Genomic DNA, 22,978 nt, shown 5'->3' with positions numbered 1-22,978 from the left:
CATCATGAAAAGTAGGTAGTAAAATAAAACACACACGCACTCACGCCTTGTACTAATGTACTCCCTTGCGGGGTAGGCAGAGGTGCATTGCTGCACCCACTTTTCGCCAGAGTGTTATGTTAGTCCCAATGTAATAGGGGGCGGGCCTATTGCCATTTTACGGGCACATCCAAGACCCGAGAACAAATATCTGTGTTTAAACAAATATCTGCCCCAGCCGGGAATCGAACCCGGGACCATCGGCTCAGTAGTCAGGTCACTAACCACTACGCCATTCGGTCGGCCAAAGTAGGTAGGTACGTACTATTTCCATGGTTTGATGCGTGCAGTCTCAAGGTACTATCTTACTTGATGATACACGAAGGTCATGTAATCCGTACGTTTAATGCAAGGAAATAGACGGGACGTCCATCTCATTAAGCTGCGTACAGACCGGCCCAACGAACGCCCAACGATGGATATTTACCATACTTAATACAGGGGCGATGAGGCGTTTGTTAAAAAAAAAAAAAGTTCCTTTTTGGAGAAATAGATGGCGTTGTCTGGGGTTGTATCAACTTTCAAACCCTCAGAACACACTCAGATCACAATATGTTATTCTGTGAGGCTAACGAAATGTGAAAGTGACGTAGGTAGGTAGAATTGTAGTATTATTTTCTCTATGATGTCGATGTCACTGTTGCTTCAGCGTTCAGTGCGATGACGATTCTTTTCAAGTTTTCTCAGTTTCCTTGTGTTTCTCCTGTATTAATTGAGTTGTAGTTGAGCTATCTGCTCCTCCTCCCTTGATACTGTAGAGTTAGTGCACTTGAGATAGTGACTCTTTTGAGATAGTTTGAGTTTGAGTTCTTATTCTGAGTTTAGTACTCTTTGCTCTCTATGTAATTTTTGACAGTTGATACACTGCGTTTTCACGCCATCTATCCTCTTACCCAAAAGCTCAACTGACAGCTGTCAAGGAAAACGGCTCATTGCAGCAATGAAGGTCAACGAAACCCGTTCGTTGGCGTTCGTTTGGCCGGTCTGTACGCAGCTTTATTCGTATTTCGTCAATCGAGAGTAGGCAAGACACACAGAATAACAAAAAATCTTATCCCATCACTATTATGCACCGCCATATTTGTTGACCATAGACCAAGACGCCGGTCTTTTCCGCCTTGACGCGACTGTTGTTTCAACGCGGAAAATTGGTAAATGATGGCAGCAAATAACTATTTTGGGTTTACTCACGGAGGAACCCAATACGGGTAAGTCGCAATAATTATATTTTGTAAGAAAACTATATTTTCCTTGTAAAAATCGTTTCTATGCCAACTGAAAACTGTTCTGTCGTATGTGCTCATCATGGTTTTATTCAAAATGGCGTCCGAATCGTATTGATCGTGGCCTCTTTGCAGTAGAGGGAAAGCTTACGAGTTGAGTTATTTTTTCAGCGCGGCCACTGGAGCCGCGTACGGGGGACAGACAGGGTACGCAGTAGCGCCGGCGGCGACTGCTGCCACGTACGGCACCCAGCGCGCCGCGGCCACAGGCTACGACACTGCGTATCAGGCGGCAGCCGCCACTCAAGGTACGTAAAATTTCCCGTAATTTTCCGTCAACTTAGTTCTGAGTCTTCCAAGACTTTCTGTTATTGTAAACAATGGAGATTGTGATGATATCAAAGTACTTGCACAGTAACCTATCTCAGTTTTTCCCAAGTAGCTAGACTTGACATGGCTGCCGGAAAATCAATAACTTGCCACAATACTAATTTGCCCCAACTTTAATTTCTGTAATTTTGTAGCCGATATCAGCTAAATTGCTGAATAAGTTTGTGTTTACACCCCAAAGTGCATTTGTTTATTTACAAACAATTGCCTACTTTCTAGTTGTTACTTGATAGTACCTAGGTATTTAATGAGATAACCTATTTTCCTATTCAACAATTCAATAAATCTGAGGGATTATTACTACTTACTTTCAGTATTTCTAATCTGAAACTTTCCTATTTCAAATTATTTTTATAAAATAACTTGACAGACTCATTTATATAATACTCACTGAAATGTGTTTCAGAGATTCAATTCAACTGTAAGTTTATTATTTTAGCATTACAGATTACAGACACTAACCGAATCCATGTAACAAATATTACGGCAGCATCGCCCTAACAAACATTTGACCATGACTTGGGAATCAGGCCTGTTCGGATCTAAACGTTTTCTTGGTAGGAAGCCTACAGTTTTGGCATAATTATCTTCAATCTTTGGCATAGATAGAAATGGCTTGAGACGCAGTTGTCATTTGCTACATGAATTAAGGTACTACAAGTAACGCATCCACATTTCCACCTATGAAGTTATAATGTGTTCCGCCCGGCCAGCAGCGGCGCACGCTCACGCGCACGCGGCGGCGGCGGCGGCCTCGGCCTACGACGCCAGCAAGAGCGCGTACTACCAGCAGGCGGCGGCGGCCTACCCGCACCAGGCGCACGCCGCGCCGCCGCAGCCCGCCGCTGCCTACGACGCCGCCAAGCCGCAGTATTCCACTACACCTACTTACGCTCAGGTGGGTAGTTATAACTGTTGTAAGACCAGCGGCAATCATAGTCATCCCAGGCTGATAAACTAACTCCTCAGTATAGTAGTTAAATTGGCTGCCTCTGTTGCCTGTAGTGATTCCCATCCAAATACTTTTTCCCTTTTCTTTTATTTGCATTGCATCTTTAACTTACATAATTATTATTTTTTCCCTTCTGCCTTAATACCTAAGACATTCGAATTGATGATGGTGGTGGTAACTCTCCATTTAGAGGAATGGCTGAAATGATACCATGTTATCACCACTCAGTAAAAAACTTCCCATCCTATACATAAAGTACTCATATAAGTATCCTCCATACAAGAATCATAATTTCACAAACCTAACATTATTCACAGGTAAATGATGGCTATTATACTTACAAAACTAATGTGAGTACTTTACTAAACAGAAACCCAGCTTTGTTACTAGAAATTATTTCCTTTGCTTTTTTATTTCTTTTTTAACATAACATATTTGTGAAGTAAGGTCTAACGAAAGTTACATTAGCAGGGCACGGCTCGTGCTAACACGGCCGCGAAGACTTACGGTGGAGTGTACACCGCCACCACAGCAACTACTTCGTACCCCACTCAAGCTTACACCGCGCCTGCCGCCCAAACTGCTAATAGTAAGTAATTTTCCCAATATTTGGGTAGTTTTCAGTTAACCTAGGTATTTTCATTATATTCATCTCTGAATTTCAAACCTATTCAAGATCTCAGTCTAGATAGCTTTCAACTCTATACTAGTTGTATTCTAAGCTGCTGAAGCCAAATATTATTAAAACAGACTACTGAGCTACATAGACAGCATTTTGTTTACCTATTCTATACTCTATGGAGGTTAATTACCCTGCACCCGGTTTATTCGAGAGCTTCGAAATCTGTAATAATGTTGATATTCCTCCAGAGACGGGTAACCGCGGCAACACTGCGTACGACACGGCGCTGTACAACGCCGCCACCATGTACGTGGCGCAGCAGAACAAGACCGGCGGAGGCGGCGGGTGAGCAAACACACTCTTATTATATACTGCATATGGTCCCGCAGCACGGATCCGCTATAGACATCGTCGATAAACTGTCTTATTGTTGAGTTTAGGCATTATGTCTCGTAGGTGGATGTTATTGATTTCTGATTATGAACTTCACTTACTCATAAAACTTCAGAAGGGTTCAATTACTTCAATAATAAACAAGTTAAAATTTATCTATCACATGAACACCAACACTTTTGTAAACAGACAGTTATTGCTATTTTGCATTAGCCAAAAATAACCCTGTCTTTCTCCCTCCAGTGGCAGCGGCTGGAAGTACAACAAGTCGGGCGTGGGCGCGGCGGGGCAGCAGCGCCGCCCCAAGCCCCCGCCCAAGGCGCAGCAGCTGCACTACTGTGACGTGTGCCGCATCTCCTGCGCTGGACCACAGGTGAAGACACTATTTTTTGTAAAATATAGCATGATACCTAAGACAACTGTTAAATAAATACATTTTAGGCCGTGTCCCCACTAGGCAAACTGTTAGTGGCGAGATACTGAGATAGTCAGCGCGCGTAACGCTGCAAACCGCGTACTGAACTAGCAGACTGGACATTCCATTTCAAATATTTGGAAGTGCATACTAAATTTATATGCAGCAAATTCAGTCAGTCGCTAACAGTCTGCCACTGAGGACACAGCCTTAGTCAATCTAAAATTTCTTCAACATGCCGACAAACCACTAACCCTACCGACAACCCTGCAGACCTACAAAGAGCATCTCGAAGGCCAGAAGCACAAGAAGAAGGAGGCAGCAGTCAAACTCGCTGCCGCTGGGGCTGCCATCCAGGGCGGGCGCACGGGCGGCGGCTCGTCGCTGCGCTGCGAGCTGTGTGACGTCACGTGCACGGGCGCCGACGCCTACGCCGCGCACGTCCGCGGCATCAAGCACCAGAAGGTCGTGAAGCTGCACACGATGTTGGGGAAGCCGATTCCGTCCACCGAGCCGACTAAGATTGGAGGTGAGTGTGGAGGTTTTGAATGAAAAGAGTAGTGATGTAACGAATATTCGCATTCGCATTCGCGAATATTCGCATATTTTTGGATATTCGCATTCGCATTCGCAAAATTTTGTGCGAATGTTTGCGAATATCAGTACCTACTTATTAAAAAACTATTTGAAAATAATGGTAGATAGGTTAACAAAATCTAAATCCATTCGTCTATAACCTTTTTATTACAAGTTACCCTGTTAATCACATTTTCAGTCTTACTTTATCATTTGGTATTATTTATTTACTTTGGGAAATGAAACTTTACATATTATAGTTAATAGTTTCATAAGACCTAAACATAATAAAAAAGCGTATTTTGACAGTATATAGGGTTATTTGCAAGTAGACCTGATCCTTTCAGGAGGTGATAGAGGAAGGTCTTTTTCAGTCGATTGAACGCTATATGGTTATATCCAAAACTTAACCATTTCTAAAATATTTTATATTTAATTTTTTTTTATTTTTTTGTCAAATTGTTATGCTTAACACCGAAAATTAAAAAAACTAGCTATATTTCAATATTTTTTTAGTTGTTTTGCATAAAAAAGTGTAAAATAATCAAATGTGCATTAATTGACTTAAATTAGACATAATACTTAGTTACTTACCTCAAAAGAGTTAAATATTTTTTTTAAATATTCACAACGTAAAAAAAAGTTTAATTTAAAAAGAATATCATACGACAATTTTTTACGCACTTCTGCTTAAAACATTATCAACTTATAAGCTTTCAAATAAGATATTTCAATATCAAATCGATTTAGGTATCACCAACATATGGCCAAAACAACCAGCACAGGCGGACAAAATTCAATAGGAAAACTAACAATATTAGCCCAATTTAAAGGTAAAAAGTGTGATTGTTTTCAGTCCTGTTGACTTTAGTATGGAAACCTCTATTGAGTTTTCTCCGATTTCTCTGGTTGTTTTGGCCATATATTAGTGATACCTAAATCGTTTTGATATTGAAATATCTTATTTGCAAGCTTATAAGTTGACAATGTTTTTAAGCTGAAGTGCACAAAAAAATGTCATATGACATTCTTTTTTAATTTAACTTATTTGTTTTTACGTTTTGAATTTTTTTTAATGTTTAACTATTTTGAGGTATTGTGTCTAATTTAAGTCAATTAATGCACATTTGATTTTTTTAATTAGTTAATTTTAGGTGTCACTTATTTATGCAAAACAACCAAAAAAGTTATTGAAATAGTTTTTTTTTATTTTCAATTTTAAGCTTAAATTTTTTGAAAAACATAAGAAAAACTTACATATTCAATATGTTAGAAATGGTTAAGTTTCGGACAATGCATTATAGGGTTCAATCGACTGAAAATGTCCTCCTCTATCACCTCTTGAAAGGATCAGGTCTACTTTACCAATAACCCTGAAGTATCAGAGCAAGACAGCCATAGATTTGAATATTTTAAATGTTTCGTGTAAGTCGTCCTCAGAAACCGCACACAGTCGCAATGTGTCGTAACAGTTACGGGGCTAACTAAAGTGTACCTTAAAAAAAACTGCGACAATTATTGGCTAGTCTGATTCGGAATGCGTCTTGAACGGAATGTACCTCGTCCAGTACTAGATAGTCACCAAACCATGCAAATGGCCCCAAATTTTAACACAAACTGAATATTCGCATTCGCATTCGCGAATGTCGATATCAGATATTCGCATTCGCATTCGCATTCGCGAATGTCCAAAAACACACATTCGTTACATCACTAGAAAAGAGTGTATGAACAGGAAGAAAGAATGATATAGACGAGTTGTGATGAATGACTGCGATTATGCGGTATTGTGATAGCTCTCACTAGCATTTATACAAACATTATTTTAATACTTTGATATGGTTTCAAAAAGAATCAAGGAATGATGTCTGTAAAATAGAAAGGAATGGAATATAATGTTTGGTTATATGGCATATATTGAATCTTATCAATATTAAAATGAGTCATAATCGTAATCTGTTATCAATATTATCGAATGTAAACACTACATTTGCATGACTCATTTTAACTTATGTATTACTCATTTACAGACTTATATCCATGTTTTATTATTTTGCTGTCAAATATGCTCTCCAATTTAATTACTGACCTTCAATTTCAATATGGAGATCATATTTGTGCCCGTGCTGAGTCCTCTTGATGCCACAATGTCATATCTGTATCCATCGCGTAAACTCGGCAGTCAGATTGTTTACAGTCAAATTTTCTCTTCTCGCTTGCTAACAAATAACAATAAAATCATCACGGTACAGATATGGAGTGTGTCTTTGTGGGCCTTTTTTTATACATACCTACAACTCACCATAAATACAACTAACAACTTTAAAACAAATACACTATCAAGGTAAAACCCAAACCCTATCAGCGGCACAGCCGCATAGAACCCATTTAAAAAGGCCCACCGACCCAAAACCTAGCAACCTCCCCCCACGCCCCACTAAGAGAAAATTTGACTTTCCCAATCTGCCAGCCAAAAAGACGGTCGCCGGCGCGCCCAAGATCGCTTTCGTGGCGTCCGGCGGGCTCAGCACTGTGGGCACTACCGAGGGCACCCCCGCAGGCGAGGTCAAGGACGAAGACAAGGAGTCTGACGGCGAGCCCGAGCCCGAGGTGCAGCCCGTCGGCCAGGACTACATCGAGGAGATCAGGGGAGACGACGGCAAGGCGCTCAGCTTCAACTGCAAGCTGTGCGACTGCCGGTTCAATGACCCTAACGCTAAGGAGATGCACATGAAGGGCAGGCGCCATCGGCTGCAGTATAAGAAGAAGGTTTGTTGATATTATGATATGCTGTAATCATTAGTTTAAGTTGGTTACGTAGATAAGTTGGAATAATAATTTAAGGCTACATAATATACTTGTATATTTGAAGCATATACGAAATATATCTAATAGCGATTACAATGCAAATGTAGATTCCATTTCAAAGGAGGAGAATACTGACTGACTTAGGTACTGTACACAAGTTAAAGAGTTCATCCAATGATTACTTAGTAAAAGGTTTGAGGTGTCTGTCGAGCCTGGCGGCTGTAGAGCTATCCGGCTCCAGTCGCCAAGAGTTCTGGACGCCACATGATTACAACTTTCCTATGAGGATGAAATACAATGTAAATTTCCAATATAAAATAGCATAGATATTTGGAAAGATTTCAACAAAATGTTCATAACTAAACTGTAGGTAAATAACAACTAACCGTAGAAATGACAGAATAAGTCAGGCAGTCATCGACTGTCTATCTACTCTGGATCTCATATCATTACTGGTCCACTGGCCATTTTCTGTTACACACATATTTTATCAACTTTATTACTGTCATTGTTGAAGCGTTGACTCTTAACCATACCCCGCTCCGTCAATACTAACCCTTGCCATCTACAACAGGTTCAGCCCGACCTGGTGGTGAACGTGAAGCCGTCCATGCACCAGCGCAAGCTCGCGGAGCAGAAGGCGCAGCGGATGCTGGTGCGCGAAGAGCTGTGGGCGCGCCGCCGCATGCACGAGGTATGTACCTAAATATAAATAAAAATAAATATGTGGGGACTAGTGATGTAACGAATATTCGCATTCGCATTCGCGAATATTCGCATTTTTTTGGATATTCGCATTCGCATTCGCATTCGCAAAATTTGGTGCGAATGTTTGCGAATATCAGTACTTATTAAAAAACTATTTGAAAATAATGATAGATAGGTTAAAAAAATCTAAATCCATTCGTCTATAACCTTTTTATTACAAGTTACCCTGTTAATCACATTTCCAGTCTTACTTTATCATTCGGTATTATTTATTTACTTTGGGAAATGAAACTTTACATATTATAGTTAATAGTTTCATAAGACCTAAACATAATAAAAAAGCGTATTTTAACAGTATACAGGGTTATTTGCAAGTATGTAGACCTGATCCTTTCAGGAGATGATAGAGGAAGGCCTTTTTCAGTCGATTGAACCCTATATTGCATTATCCAAAACTTAACCATTTCTAAAATATTTAATATTTAAGTTTTTTTTATTTTTTGTCAAATTGTTATGCTTAACACCGAAAATAAAAAAAACTAGCCATATTTCAATATTTTTTTAGTTGTTTTGCATAAAAAAGTGTAAAATAATCAAATGAGCATTAATTGACTTAAATAAGACATTACTTACCTCAAAAGAGTTAAACATTTTTTTTTAAATATTCACAACGTAAAAAAAAGTTTAATTTAAAAAGAATATCATACGACAATTTTTTACGCACTTCAGCTTTAAAACATTATCAACTTATAAGCTTTCAAATAAGATATTTCAAAATCAAATCGATTTAGGTATCACCAACATATGGCCAAAACAACCAGCACAGGCGGACAAAATTCAATAGGAAAACTAACAATATTAGCCCAATTTAAAGGTAAAAAGTGTGATTGTTTTCAGTCCTGTTGACTTTAGTATGGAAACCTCTATTGAGTTTTCTCCGATTTCTCTGGTTGTTTTGGCCATATATTAGTGATACCTAAATCGTTTTGACATTGAAATATCTTATTTGAAAGCTTATAAGTTGACAATGTTTTTAAGCTGAAGTGCACAAAAAATTGTCATATGACATTCTTTTTTAATTTAACTTATTTGTTTTTACGTTTTGAATATTTTTTTTAAAGTTTAACAATTTTGAGGTATTGTGTCTAATTTAAGTCAATTAATGCACATTTGATATTTTAATTAGTTAATTTTAGGTGTCACTTATTTATGCAAAACAACCAAAAAAGTTATTGAAATAGTTTTTTTTTATTTTCAGTTTTAAGCTTAAATTTTTTGAAAAACATAAAAAAACTTACATATTCAATAAGTTAGAAATGGTTAAGTTTCGGACAATGTATTATAGGGTTCAATCGACTGAAAATGTCTTCCTCTATCACCTCTTGAAAGGATCAGAAGGGCTTGTACGGGGCGCATTTAAGACGTGACAAAAGTTCTCCGTCGCGCTCGCTCTCGAGGCTGCGCGATGTGAGTGAGCGCGATGCAAAACTCTTATCACGTCTTAATAGCGTCCCGTGCTACAGGGCCTGGTCCACTTTACCAATAACCCTGAAGTGTCAGAGCAAGACAGCCATAGATTTAAATATTTTAAATGTTTCGTGTAAGTCGTCCTCAGAAACCGCACACAGTCGCAATGTGTCGTAACAGTTACGGGGCTAACTAAAGTGTACTTTAAAAAAAAACTGCGACAATTATTGACTAGTCTGATTCGGATTGCGTCTTGAACGGAATGTACCTCGTCCAGTACTAGATAGTCACCAAACCATGCAAATGACCCCAAATTTTAACACAAACTGAATATTCGCATTCGCATTCGCGAATGTCGATATCAGATATTCGCATTCGCGAATGTCCAAAAACACACATTCGTTACATCACTAGTGGGGACATCTCACACACGGCCATCCGACCCCAAGCTAGGCAGAGCCTGTGTTATGGATATCGGACAGCTGATATATCTACACAAATACATAGATAGATAGATATTAAATATAAATATCAACACCCAAGACCCAAGACCCGAGTACAAATATCTGCTCCAGCCGGGAATCGAACCCGGGACCTTCGGCATAGCAGCCAGGGTGGAATTTCACCAAACGCTAAACGTATTTAGTAGCCTGTCATATGTTTGTCAGTTAGTACAAAATGTATTTAAAATTTGATTTAATTACGTTTAGCGTTTGGTAAAAGTGACCCTTCGTGTAGATTCGAAAATAGTATCGAATCCTATGTGTAATTTTTCTGTTAATTTTGTAGTATAAGTAATTGCTCTGTGTAACCATGTTTTTGTGTGTGTTAAGTTTTTAGTGTGTATTGTGGATTTTTAAAACTAAAATGTCTTTAAATATTAATGGAAACTTTATTGGAAAAAGTACTACTTATGTATTTAACTTTAATGCATCCATCTGCTCTGTATGTTTCCTTAACAATAATAAAATAAAAAAATATGCTCGCTGCGCAGGTTGCGCCTACTTTGATAGAAGCATTCTCCATTAGTAGTCATAGTACCTGGTTGTAATTGCTTGCGTTATTTCAGAACATGGAGGAGGAGGAGCGCGCGTACTGGGAGGGCGGCGCGGAGACGTGGTGGCCGCGCGCGCCGCACCACCACATGCACCCTGTTAGTATACTGTCTTGTTTATATCGACCACATGTTATATGGAAATGAGCAAATCTGTAAAGCCTTAGGGCTATTACGCACTGTTGACAAGTCGGCGACGACTCAGTCCCTCGGTGACCGAAACATCTATAGGCAACTAAGCCCGGGCATTAAACGACGGTGGCCTATTCTTCTACGTTCAGTGAAGCAGATTGACCTCCCTTGATGTTCTTGATAATAATGTGTAGGCCTAAATACAGAGTGACTTTAAACACGCGCATAATATTTTCACCACATGTTCTAGTCATACTAACCAACTTTCATTATGGGGCCAACCCTGAAATCGAGAAAATAAAAAAATCTGCTTTTCCATACATTTTGGTCGAGTAGGTATTGACATTTAATTACGTTGACCTTCCCACCTCCGCACCACATCTATTCCAACATTACGTCACCTTCCTCAGGGCATGGGCATGGGCTACGGCGGCGCGCGGCGCCCGGAGACCTCCGACGACCGGCACGTGGCGGCCAAGCACGCCGCCATCTACCCGGCCGAGGCCGAGCTGCAGCTCATCCAGCGAGCCGTGAGCCACACGGAGCGCGCGCTCAAGGCGCTCAGTGACGCGATGCAGCCACCTAGCAAGACCAAGGTTAGTGTTTAGCCAATGGCTAATAGTCATGTCTCACTGCTGGGCAAAGTCAACATCTAGATGCCATTCCGGCAAAAATCTGTCCAGGTCGTCCCGCCAAGGAACTCTGTAGCCATGACTAACGAGATAGCTAGAGCCTGTCTGGAAGCTGATCCGTTAGAATTCATTGCAAAATGCTTACCATTTATAAGGCGTTTCGTCGCGCAACTGACAGGCAATAGAACGATATACTTACATCATAATTTGCATATATCTGCCAGGGAGTGCCACAATATTTTCCTAGGCCTTCCTCATCAAAGCAAAATGTTATACAAAATTTACCGTTCGGAAATGATGGGGTATATATTGCTGTTACAGACTCCGGCGGCGCCGGCTGCTAAAGTGACGGTCAAGCAAGAGGAACCTAACAAGGAAGAGAAACCAGAAGGCAAGGAAGATGGCCGCGATAACCAATTGTAAGTTTAACAAATTACTGTAAGAAAATCGATTATTCAGTATTGTTTGCACATACTTTAGATTTCATCTTTTTCGAGACCTGTGCTTCAAACTAAACTTCATTTCTTGTTACATCGAGCATAATCTTGCTAACATATGTGTTATTTTCAGGTTTTCATTCATGGGTGAAGGCGAGAACGTCCCAGCGGGTGACGCTGCGCCGCCCCCGCGCGCGCTCAAGGGCGTCATGCGCGTCGGACTGCTCGCTAAAGGTAACATACACTACCCTCTCGTGAAATATTGCCTTTCTTTTACGCCCGCCCAACATCTAGGGTCTTTCCACGACGGCTTTCCCCTCCCTTTGTTAGAAAATGTATCTTGAATTGGAGATGTCTAGCAGTGGACTAAGATGTGTATGATGGCGATGTGCATAATGTAAAATGCATGTCCGTGTACTAAACAATCGTCAAAAACTTGCAGGGCTGCTGCTGAAGGGCGACCGCGACGTGCGCCTGGTGGTGCTGTGCCACGACCGCCCCACCGTCACGCTGCTGAAGCGCGTCGCCGCCGACCTGCCCGTGCACCTCAACAAGGTCAAGGTATGTACGACAGGGTAGAAGGTGAGGAATGTGAGGATAATACAGGGGCAACCTATCTCACGATACGCATTGTATCTGCTTAGATTGTTTTTCAAGGTTAATGTCATGTGTTCAATTTCAATCTTACCAGAAGGGCTAGTACGGGGCGCATTTAAGACGTGACAAAACGTCCGTCACGCGCGAGCGCTAACCTAACCTAACCTAGCCTCAAGAGCGATCTTGAGGCTGCGCTATGTGAGTGAGCGCAATGCAAAACTTATGTCATGTCTTAAATATGCCCCGTGCTACTAGCCCAGGTGAACTTTATCACGACACGCATTTTATTTGCTTAGATTGTTTTGGAAGTGTCTTATTTGTTGTACATGTAGTAAGATGGTGAGTACCTTATATGCTAAACTGTTGAAGAGTAGTTCAGCTATGTAACTCGGCTACCTCGCAAGGGAATGCATTATTTTGTAAAAGGTGGTGTGATCCCTTTATGCATCTAATGTGAGTCTAAATCCGTTGATTATGACCCTCCAATTTGCGTTACGTAATTTGTGGACGACCCCACTTAACATGACGAAGTAAGGCTGTCTAAAAATGATAAATTTTCATGTAATGACGTTGCAGGGTCCGGGCGACGAGCCCAAGTACAAGGTGGAGCTGCTGCCGGCGGAGGGCGCGGTGCAGGTGTCGGACGGCTCCGTGCACGTGCTGGTCAGCCTCACCTCCGCCGTCATGCGCGAGCCCGCAGGTTGGTCCACCACCCACGAACCACGGCCCAAGCCGATTCGACACACCCAATTTCACCCCTGTCTATATGTCTGAGAAATAACAATATGAAGTTAGAGCAAAGGTTTCCATATGCCAGATGAAATTGGTAGTCGAACTCGACTCTCCTAAAGGTACTAGAACAAACTATCTGCATATGGAATTTTAGTGTTATGTAATTATGTATTTTTTTGCGATTTGTATCCAAAATGTTTGCTAATGATGATGATGAGGAAAAAAAGATAATTTGTTCCAAGTTTACCGTCCAGTGTTCTGGGCTATGTGTGTTGGTTACTTTTAGGTGGTAAAGGTAAGAGGCAGCAAGAAGAAAAGGATTTTTGATCATCCAGCTCGGTATACCGCGTGCCCCGCACTCTGGTATATTGCTGTCTGAAAAGAAACGGAGCAAACACAAATTTTATTTTCTAATATGTATTTTTATCGTATCTTACTAAACTATACTGCAATTCAATAGGTTTTATTTACATGTAACTTTTGACTTTGAGCCAATCTTTTTATTTATGGATATTGATTCTTTGCGATAAATAGCTTATTTACGAAATTCAAACTGAAGATGCATCCCTTATTATCTGGCTATCCCTTTGTTTAGAGACCTCGAACCCCCTAACGTCTTCACTCTGAATGGCGGCAAAGCATTGCTATTTGTCGCGTAAGATTGTAATATCCATGTGGCGACCGGCCAACTACACGCCGAGCTTTGCTTTCAAACAACTCGGTTAGAAAACAAGTTTGTTATTTCACGGTCTTACCGTGATTAAAAGACATTAGAACTCAGAAAAACTATTGATAAAAAATAAACAAAGTCTATAATTTTAACAGAAAACACACGCAAGTAAATGTATCGACGTGTAGTTAGTAGGTCGCCGGTGGATGTGTGTGCGATGTTTGCCCCGTTTTGGTCCGGCCGATGGTCAAACACCCTTTGTGTTGTCGCTAGAGGGCGGCGACATTAAACGCGACGACAAGGACGTGCTTCCGCGGCAGAAGTGTCTGGACGCGCTGGCCGCGCTGCGCCACGCCAAGTGGTTCCAGGTACACAGCCCACTAGCCCCGCGCGCGCTCCCGTTGTACCCACGCGCGAGTTATTGTCGATCATAAGCCGTGTGTGTGAGAGAGAGAGACTGTTTTGTGGAGCACGACTTTTCAGTAAGTCGCTGTGTTAAAGTTGATCTCGCAGTGCGGTTGATCGATAATCATGAGCGGTAGAGAGGCGCCACTCTGGCCCGTCTACAAATTAGCTAAATAGCTATTTATCTGACTATAAGGTCTTTTCGAACAGCGGGAGTGCGCACGCTATTTTTTCTTAGTCACATGTTTGTTTTTTATTTACTTTCCGTAACAGTAGTTTTGAAAGTCTGCAAGTAACACTCGATACTCCCGTGAACATGTGGCTACAGTGCTTGTAGAGTTGTAAAGCTGCGCTTCCCGGCGCCCGCGCGGGAAGTAGGCGGTCCATGTTCTCTATCACATTTATTGCTCTTTGGAACTACACTCGTCGAAATTGTCCAGGGACTACTTAACAACCTTGTAACCATTACCTTATAATTTCATCTCATTTCCATTGGTTCCTTAGTTCTTTACTGTTGATGCATTTGAGGAAGAGACATGTTAACATCTAAGATACGTCAGGCTTCGATCCTTGTACAATTTTGAGTAGTGTATTTTGTTTGGGTGGAGCAATAAATTGTGCTGTTCGCGCCTGACCGCACGATATTTCGTGTCAACACCCCGGTAACGACACTTCACAAATCTTCCCCTGAAATACCTCTAGAAACCGCATATTTATGTATGTAAGGAGAGTAGTGAAGTGTCGTTGCGGTGGGTAAAGCCAGGCGCGGACCCCCGTGCTTGTTCTAACCGTGCTGTTGTGTGTAGGCTAGGGCCGCCACGCTGCAGTCTTGCGTGATCATCATCCGCATCCTGCGGGACCTGTGCCGCAGGATCCCCAACTGGACGCCGCTCAACCCCTACGTGAGTCATTATACTTATATACTCTTCTTCTGCTAATAAGTCTGTCGGCAAATTTATACTACACTAGGGTTTACAACCGTAGTAAATGGATTAGCCAGTGTGGATTAGCCAGATTACCTAATTATCTTAATTGTATAAAAAGATACAGTTCATATGTCGAGGAGGCTCCTTATCGTTAATTTCCATTTGATTATAAATCATCAATTGCCTCTCTGAAAAGCCAGAGAGACTCTTTGAGCCAGATACGATCCCGAGCGTTGGTCTTGGCCTCTCTCTCTGAGGCGTCGGCAGAGGCTCGAATCATAAATTGTTTTATCTTCAATATTGAAAAGAGAAGCTGATTTAGAAGTAACTTTCCGATTTTTTATTGATTTACTCTCTTGTAAAACACTATTATACATTACAGAGACCACCTAGTTAAGGGTCGGATAGCCGTGAGTGGGATATCCCCACCACATATTTCTATATTAACTGTCATGTGCAGGCGATGGAGCTGCTGGTGTCGGCGGTGATGCAGTCGGCGGGCGCGGCGCTGTCGCCGGGCGAGGCACTGCGCCGCGTGCTCGAGGCGGTGGCGGGCGGCTGTCTGCTGGAGCACGCGCCCGGCCTGCGCGACCCCTGCGAGAAGGACTTGGTGGTGAGTGTGGAGGAGACAACACCAAGACAAGTACCTACCGTACATTTTCTTGTCACATCTGTTTACACCATTGTACAAGTTGTACAGTCCAGGGACGTAACATCAATTTGGTCCTTCGAGCCGGATACACTGAAGCGAGGTGAAACTGCTAACGCGGACACAAATACAGTCAATGTACACAAATCGACCTGTAAAAAATTTATTGCCAGCTCGAAAGACCGCTTTACGATCGACATGCAATAAAAGGACTATACTATATGCAGTCGCGTCCATCTATTCAACATTATAAGTGTATAATGTGACTAACAGCTGGTGTTATTTATCATTTCGCAGGACGCGCTCGGCAACATGCCGCCGCAGAAGCGTGAGGACATCACGGCGTCCGCGCAGCAGTTCCTGCGCCAGGTCGCCTTCAGACAGATCCACAAGGTACACCCGCATCCACTACAGACATTATTAAGCCCCCGTTCGTATGAGTCTTGACGAGAATCTTGTCCTATTATATAGTTTCCTGCACTCTTTACTCTTAAAAGCCTTATGACAGTGAGGGTATCTCTTAAAACTGTAGAGCTGGACAAGGATTAGCATTCAAGGATAACTTATCAAAATAAAAGAATTAAAAAAAATATTACTACATGTATTTTATTTTATTTATTTATTTATTTACAAAAAACTAACACTATTATTACAGTTACAACCAATTCAATAGTGTAGCTACTTAACATAATTTTATATACTTAATAATAATTTAAGGTCCAGAGCTAGACCCACAAACAATAACATTTAAAAACAAACAATTAAAATACAGGAGCCTCCCTATCCGTAACATATAACAAACAAAGCAACTTTCGTGAATTCACTCAGCGGACAATGATGAATGTCCGTCCTATCATCGATCCTGTTCAAGAGGTGTATCGCGCGGGTGACGGGCGCCTGGCGGAGCAGGGCGGTCCTGCCGCAGGGTGCAGCAAACGTGCGGGATTTACGCGATCTTAAAGAATTGCTGGGCACCGTCAGCCGTAGCTGCTGAAGTATACTGGGATTGCCAGTCTTTCCTCTCCATATCCTAAAAAGGTATGATGTCAACGCCAGATCACGACGAACTTCCAACCTATTGTAACCTACCATTCCTAGCACGAATAGAGTTGGGTACAACAGTGGGTATCCGGGATAGACTCCGTACAGTTTCATGTAGAGAAAACGTATGAATTTGTTCTGAATCTTGTCAATCATGCTACTGTACTTCACTTCACTAGGAGCCCACACTACGGCGTTGAACTCTAGTTTGCTACGAACTAAAGCATTAAATAGAGCTTTAATGGCCGTGATATTTTTAAAACCTCTAACTGTTCTGAGCACAAAACCCAAAGTCTTAAACGCTTGTTTGCATACTCCCGTTATATGTTCCTTGAACGATAAATCCGAAGTCATTCGCACGCCGAGGTCCCGTACCGAGGTCACTCTCTCCATTGGGCTCCCCCCTAGAGTGTGCTGATGTTGTACCGGATTTTTACTTCGACTGAAAGTAATTACGCAGCATTTGGAACCATTGAATGACAGTTTATTCTCACGACTCCACTCCTCGACATTATTAATGTCCTGCTGGAAGCGAATCTGATCATCCTGACACGAAATTGGGGCGAACAACTTGAGATCGTCTGCAAACAATAGACAACCCGAAGATTGCACGACTTCAGGCAGATCATTGATTAAAATGATAAACTGCAATGGCCCCAGGTTGCTTCCCTGACTTACTCCGGATAGCGTGCGGTAAGGGTCTGAGTAATGGTTTCCACATTGTACGTACTGTTTGCGATCTATTAAATAGCTCGCAAAGAATTCCAGCGTCTTCGGAGTGCATCCTGCTCTTGCCAATTTTAGAAGAAGCACGTCATTATCAACTAGGTCAAAGGCCTTACAAAAATCGAAGTAGGCCGCGTCGACCTGCACCCTCAGATCTACTTGTGGTGTTATGGCAGTGACAAAGTTCAGAAGATTCGAGGTAGTGCTACATCCTGAGCGGAAACCGTGCTGAGCATCACTCAGTTGCCCTTTAATCTCTGTATAAATAACCTTATATAGAGCGGATTCGAAGACCTTAGAAAATGTGGAAAGAATAGCCACCGGTCTATAGTCTTTGACGTCAGTTCCTCCGCTGCCCTTTGGCACCGGGATGACTCTAGTCAATTTCCAACAGTCTGGATACGTGGAACTCTCTAAACATATATTATAAATGTGACAGAGCGGGCCCGCGAGCACCTCGCGGCAGTCTCTAACTAGGTATGGTGGAATGCCATCCGGTCCAACCGCTCGCTTGGGCGCGAGCGCCCGCAGAGCGTCTCTCACGGCGGCCGGCGCTAGCGCCTGCAAGTGCACTCGCGCCGCGCCCTCACTGCCGCCCGCGCGCGACGCCTGCGACGCTGATAATTCAGGCGCTCGATCACAGTAAACTGAGTGAAAGTACCGAGCGAACTCAGTAGCACACTCTTCGTCGTTTAAAGCCGTCCCATCCTTTTCAAGCCTAGATTTATTTGAGCTTTTTCTCCTAGATTTAACAAACCTCCAAAAGGACTTCGGTTCGCGTGCAAATTCACGTTGTAACTTATCTTGGTATGCGCTATAGTCCCTATGTATTTTTTCCTTAACTCTGGTTCTAACCTTTGCAAAAAGAAGATAATCTTCTTTACAACCGCTGGCCTTGTATTCTTTGTGAAGTCTCCCCTTCATCTTAATATCCTTGATGAGGTCTGCTGTATACCAATCAGGGTAAATATATTTATTTTTGCATGCACCAAACCCTTTTTTGGGCACGAACTTATCTATTTCCTTGTTTAGCCTAGAATACAGAACATCAACAGCCTCATTAGCATCCCTTATAAGATATAGGTCAGACCAGTCGATATTAGCAATCGCAGAATACAGTGAACGGAAATCCGCTTTATAAAAGTTCCAAGATTTACAAAAGGAGTCGCGAGAGGGGGCGAGAGGCGCGGCAGGCGCGGGAGGCGCGGGGCGCGCGGGCGGGCGCAGGCGCAGGCGCACTGCGAGCGGCGGGTGGTGCGCGTCCACCGGCACCAGCGGCTCCTCCGACAGACCCACCGTCACCGACGCAATACCCCCTGTACTTAAAACTAAATCTAAGCAACGGCCATTACTGTTACGAACAAAGTTATGCTGAGTGAATCCACAAAAGGATAAAAAGTACTCAAAATTATTCATTGTTTCTAAAGAGCAAGAACTCATATTAAAATCACCTATAACTAACAAATTGCTATGTTTCACACTTAGCTGTTCAATAATACTAAATAACTTATTATAACTACAATTTGAACTATTAGGAGGAATGTAACATACACATAAGACAATGTTCACTCTATTCTTACTCGATACTGAACAGCATACAAGTTCAAAAACCTCAGAGTCTATATCTACATCACTTATCACTAAGTTTTTTAAGACGTAGTTCTGTTGGGCCACTAAAAACGCGCCACCTTGCTTGCGCCCATCACTTCTATCACATCTAATTATATTAAATCCTTGTGGAATAATCTCTGAGTCGAAAATAGAGTTGTTACACCCACTTTCTGTAACCGCAAATAAATCTGAAGAACTCGCTACTAAATTGTTTCTGAATAAATCTAGCTTCGTTCTGAGCCCGCGGACATTTTGATAAAAAATATGCACTTCTTTATTCCGAGTGTAAGCTCCCTTCGCTGGATTCTGCGCTTTATAGTTTGGCTTCGCTTGGCCCATTGCTGGGCCTTTCTTTCCGAAACCAAATCCATTCGGCAAATTCAACATTTACCGGCCATACTTCTGACTGACATAATTTATTATAAGAACTTTCCGGTACACCTATAATAAAAGACGCGTAATCCCGTTCAGTTTTCGTTTTTATCTTATTTATTTTCACCTCATTTTGGACAACACTAACAACAAACTCAGTCAATTCTTCCTCTGTTGTGGTTTTATGTAAACGCCAAACGTGTAGGTATTTCCTGCGCTCCGTACCTTTTAAGTTACTACTAGTATTGCCTCCTTTTTTTACCTCAGTAAAGCTACTTCTTTTCCGGCTATTTTGCACTAGGTGCCATCCTTCATCGGCACTGCCCTTCTGCCTACATTCTGTGGTGCCAGAACCGGTTTGTTTACTGGCCGCCGCGTCATTAGAACTACCGGCTACGTTGTTACCGCGCGAAGATAAAACGGCGGAAAAGGACGGTCGGTTCGATGGTTCTCGCTGTCCGGACTGGGTTTTAGCCGATTGACCGAGTGATTTAGGTTCGATATCTAGACTCACACTTACAGGTTGCTTAGGTAATATGTTAGGTCTTGTGATATTATCCTTTTTCGACTTAACGATCGTATCAGCATAGGTCGTATTCGATAATATATTCGACTGGGACACCCTGCTTTCTATGTCGACTATGTACCTATCACGATCCTCCAATGACTTTTTTAATTCATTTATTGACTCAGCCATATCTTTTACGACATTGGTAAGCCGTTGGACATCCTGTCTAAGAGGTAATATTTCCTTATTTTGAGTCCTAAGAATCTGAAGTTCATTTTGAATTCCTAGTAGCAGATCCGATAAATTACCGTCGAGAAGGTTATCGTGTAGTTGGGTAAGCGAATCATTTTTAAGGCTACCTCCACGATCGCCGCGAATCGAGTTTACGTTGCCAATATCCATAGCGGTTAGATCGGTTATCGCCATACTACTCTCGGACACATATGTTGTATTCCAGCCCTCAATGGAAGTACGTATTGGAGTGTTTAGATTGCCTCCTTTAGGTCGCGCGCTTATGCATATTGGGCATGTCCAATTATCCTTAGCCTCCTGGGAGAAAGCTTCAAAAGTTGCCTGACTTATGTTGACACATTCCAAGTCAAAGGGTTCATGACATCCGCTACATTCCAGTGAGATATCCGGGGTACCAATTGTTTTCCCGCAAGCATTACAATTTATTGCCTCCATTTATTTGTACGTAAGAATAATGTTCAACTCACGCGCGCTGCATACTGGGTTACTGGGTCAACGACTCGATGTTGCCAGAGAGAGATAGTTCGCACCGCTAGCCGCACAGGTGGAACAGAGATAGCACCTGTCGGCCCGCCTCGTGTCAACGCACGCGCAAGGTCTTCTTGTAGGCTACTCCGATGCTCGCTGATGGATTGTGAACCCTATTCACCACGTAATAAACACTAATCTTATTTCCTTTTAGATGTATTAATTTAACAATTTCGCGTAACACGTCCGCTTCGCACAAGAGTGAGTGTGTGATGTTCAGATGTAATGTGTATGTTCGTAGGTGCTAGACATGGAGCCGCTCCCGAAGACGGCCAAGACGCACACGGGCCCGTGGAAGTTCCCGCGCAAGCGGAGGCGCTCCAACACCGATGCCGAGGGAGACACGCCCAACGGTAACTATTATATTAGTTTATAGTGAAACAACCAACAAGCGATAGAATCCAGCACATACAATCCTAGAGTAGAGAAATGTCTAGAATAAACTGTCTATCATCCACTGTTGCGGGCTAACATACATTCACTAAACAGTATATTCACACAACCGCGTTCAGTAGTGTGTATCTCTGAAATGATGAAACTTGATGACGAGTCGGAGCGGTGTGGGTCGTGCTGGGAACACGCGTCGCGGCCGAGTTATTCTGCCCCGGCGTGTGCCCCGCCGCCCGCATCGACCGTGACGACACGGCAGTCTGATCCATCTAGGATCAATATTTCTAGGAAGAAAATATTCTTATCAACCGTGCTTATACATTTCCCCTATCTGTTGCAGGCGAGGGCAAGGTCGTGAAAACTGAAGAGAAGATGGACGCCACTGAGAACGGTGCTGCCGCCAAGGCGAAGTAATCCGGTGGCGCAAGCAATTTAACTATTACTAATCATAGCTTTTTTTAATCAATTTTATCAACTCTTTATCCCCATTTTTCGGTAACAAATCTCATTACATTGCAAAATGTATTGAAATCGAAAACTTTTGTTGTAAAAAACAGTGGATGTTGGTAAAATTAATTGAACTTGCTTTACTATACGATAATATAGAGTTTTAAATTATGTGACCAACTGAAGCCGACGAGCGCGGCACCGCCGTCGCCGCGGGGTCACCGACCTGCCACAACTTATTATTTCTGAAACTATTTGGGCTCGTCATAGATGACCCAAGTAGAAAGTCCAGTCCAAAAAGCATTTTCATACAAAAAATATTTTATGAGAATCATTTTCTGTGGAACCCAAAGTCTTATTTATCTTCTACACATATTTTTGAAGTCCCCGACTACTGATTAATTAACATTTGTAGGAGTTTTAAATTTAGGTAGGGTAGATAAATATAGGGTATTCTACATTATTCAAGATAAATGTAAGTTAGGTTTTCAAGTCTGCGCATTGAGAGAGGGTAAAAAATGAATTGGGGTGATAGCTGGAATTGTAACTGCGAGTATAGCGAGGAGCAAGGAGATACGATGCAGGGCTCGTGAACATTTATATTTTATTTTAGGTTAACAGTATTTTGACGTATAAACTTTGTTCCTTCTTATGACTTCGACTAACTCTTTCAGTTGACGAATTCGTAGTTCACAAAATGTTTTTTTCTCTACTGCACCAAGCAGATTTTATTATTCTTATATATGATTATATAGATAAGTTGTTACTTTATTCTCTTAAAATGTCGCAATATTGTAAAATTGCAGTGACAAATGTTTTTGAGTCTCATTATTATGATTGTTTTCAGTATTCTGCATTGGTATAATGTTCAGTTGTATCAGCTATATATTCAAAAAGCAAACTCATTTATGCCTCACATTTTTATATATTAAAATATTAATTTTGTAAACCGTAAGAGCCGTTTGAATTTACTATTTATGTCAATAAAGAAAACTTGACGAAATACTTTAGTTTCATTTATATGATTATCATTACCTATAACCTATGCAATACGCCCGAGTCGAGTCTGGTATAAGGCCCGGTTTCCACCAAAGCTAAGCGGAGATATGTGGAAATAACGAAATGTGGTTGGTTATTCAAAACACATCTCGGTTGCCTAGAGGTACCACAGACCACTTTCCATATTGACTCAATATTATTGAGCATCTTATAATCGGGGGGTAGTCGGAAAGGGAATCTTGGTTCTGATACAATCGGTGTCCAAATAATTAGTTAG

General features: G+C 41.8%; 1 protein-coding gene across 6 annotated transcripts; it reads left to right on the top strand.

Annotated features, from left to right (window-relative positions):
• Window positions 1-1,092: 1,092 nt before the first annotated feature.
• Window positions 1,093-22,705, top strand: LOC105395333 (zinc finger RNA-binding protein). 6 transcript variants are annotated; one of them, XM_038115986.2, is made up of 22 exons: window positions 1,093-1,247; window positions 1,434-1,570; window positions 2,369-2,550; window positions 2,922-2,954; window positions 3,073-3,193; window positions 3,475-3,571; window positions 3,863-3,992; window positions 4,308-4,563; window positions 7,081-7,379; window positions 7,993-8,112; window positions 10,663-10,746; window positions 11,190-11,375; window positions 11,733-11,830; window positions 11,982-12,082; window positions 12,291-12,409; window positions 13,022-13,145; window positions 14,121-14,215; window positions 15,059-15,154; window positions 15,639-15,791; window positions 16,125-16,220; window positions 21,107-21,218; window positions 21,596-22,705. In XM_038115986.2, the coding sequence occupies exons 1-22, from the start codon at window positions 1,195-1,197 to the stop codon at window positions 21,667-21,669; spliced, it is 2,766 nt and encodes a 921-aa protein (XP_037971914.1). In that variant the 5' UTR covers window positions 1,093-1,194; the 3' UTR covers window positions 21,670-22,705. The 6 variants fall into 6 exon arrangements, with proteins under 6 accessions (XP_037971914.1, XP_037971913.1, XP_037971917.1 ...); XM_038115985.2 differs by having other exon boundaries at window positions 2,366-2,550; window positions 3,076-3,193; XM_038115989.2 differs by having other exon boundaries at window positions 2,366-2,550; window positions 7,171-7,379.
• The last annotated feature ends 273 nt before the right edge of the window (window positions 22,706-22,978 follow it).

The sequence above is a fragment of the Plutella xylostella genome, chromosome 21, assembly GCF_932276165.1.
Source record: "Plutella xylostella chromosome 21, ilPluXylo3.1, whole genome shotgun sequence".
Lineage (NCBI taxonomy): Eukaryota > Metazoa > Arthropoda > Insecta > Lepidoptera > Plutellidae > Plutella > Plutella xylostella.
Note: the sequence above shows the minus strand (reverse complement) of the source record. Positions and strands in the feature narration are given on the sequence as shown.

Bases quoted from the DNA above. Each gene is read 5' to 3' on its own strand.
- LOC105395333 (XM_038115984.2), top strand. From the start codon at position 1,195: ATGATGGCAGCAAATAACTATTTTGGGTTTACTCACGGAGGAACCCAA. The intron at 3,572-3,862 runs GTGAGCAAACAC...TTCTCCCTCCAG, and splicing joins AAGACCGGCGGAGGCGGCGG to TGGCAGCGGCTGGAAGTACA. The intron at 8,113-10,662 runs GTATGTACCTAA...GCGTTATTTCAG, and splicing joins CGCGCCGCCGCATGCACGAG to AACATGGAGGAGGAGGAGCG.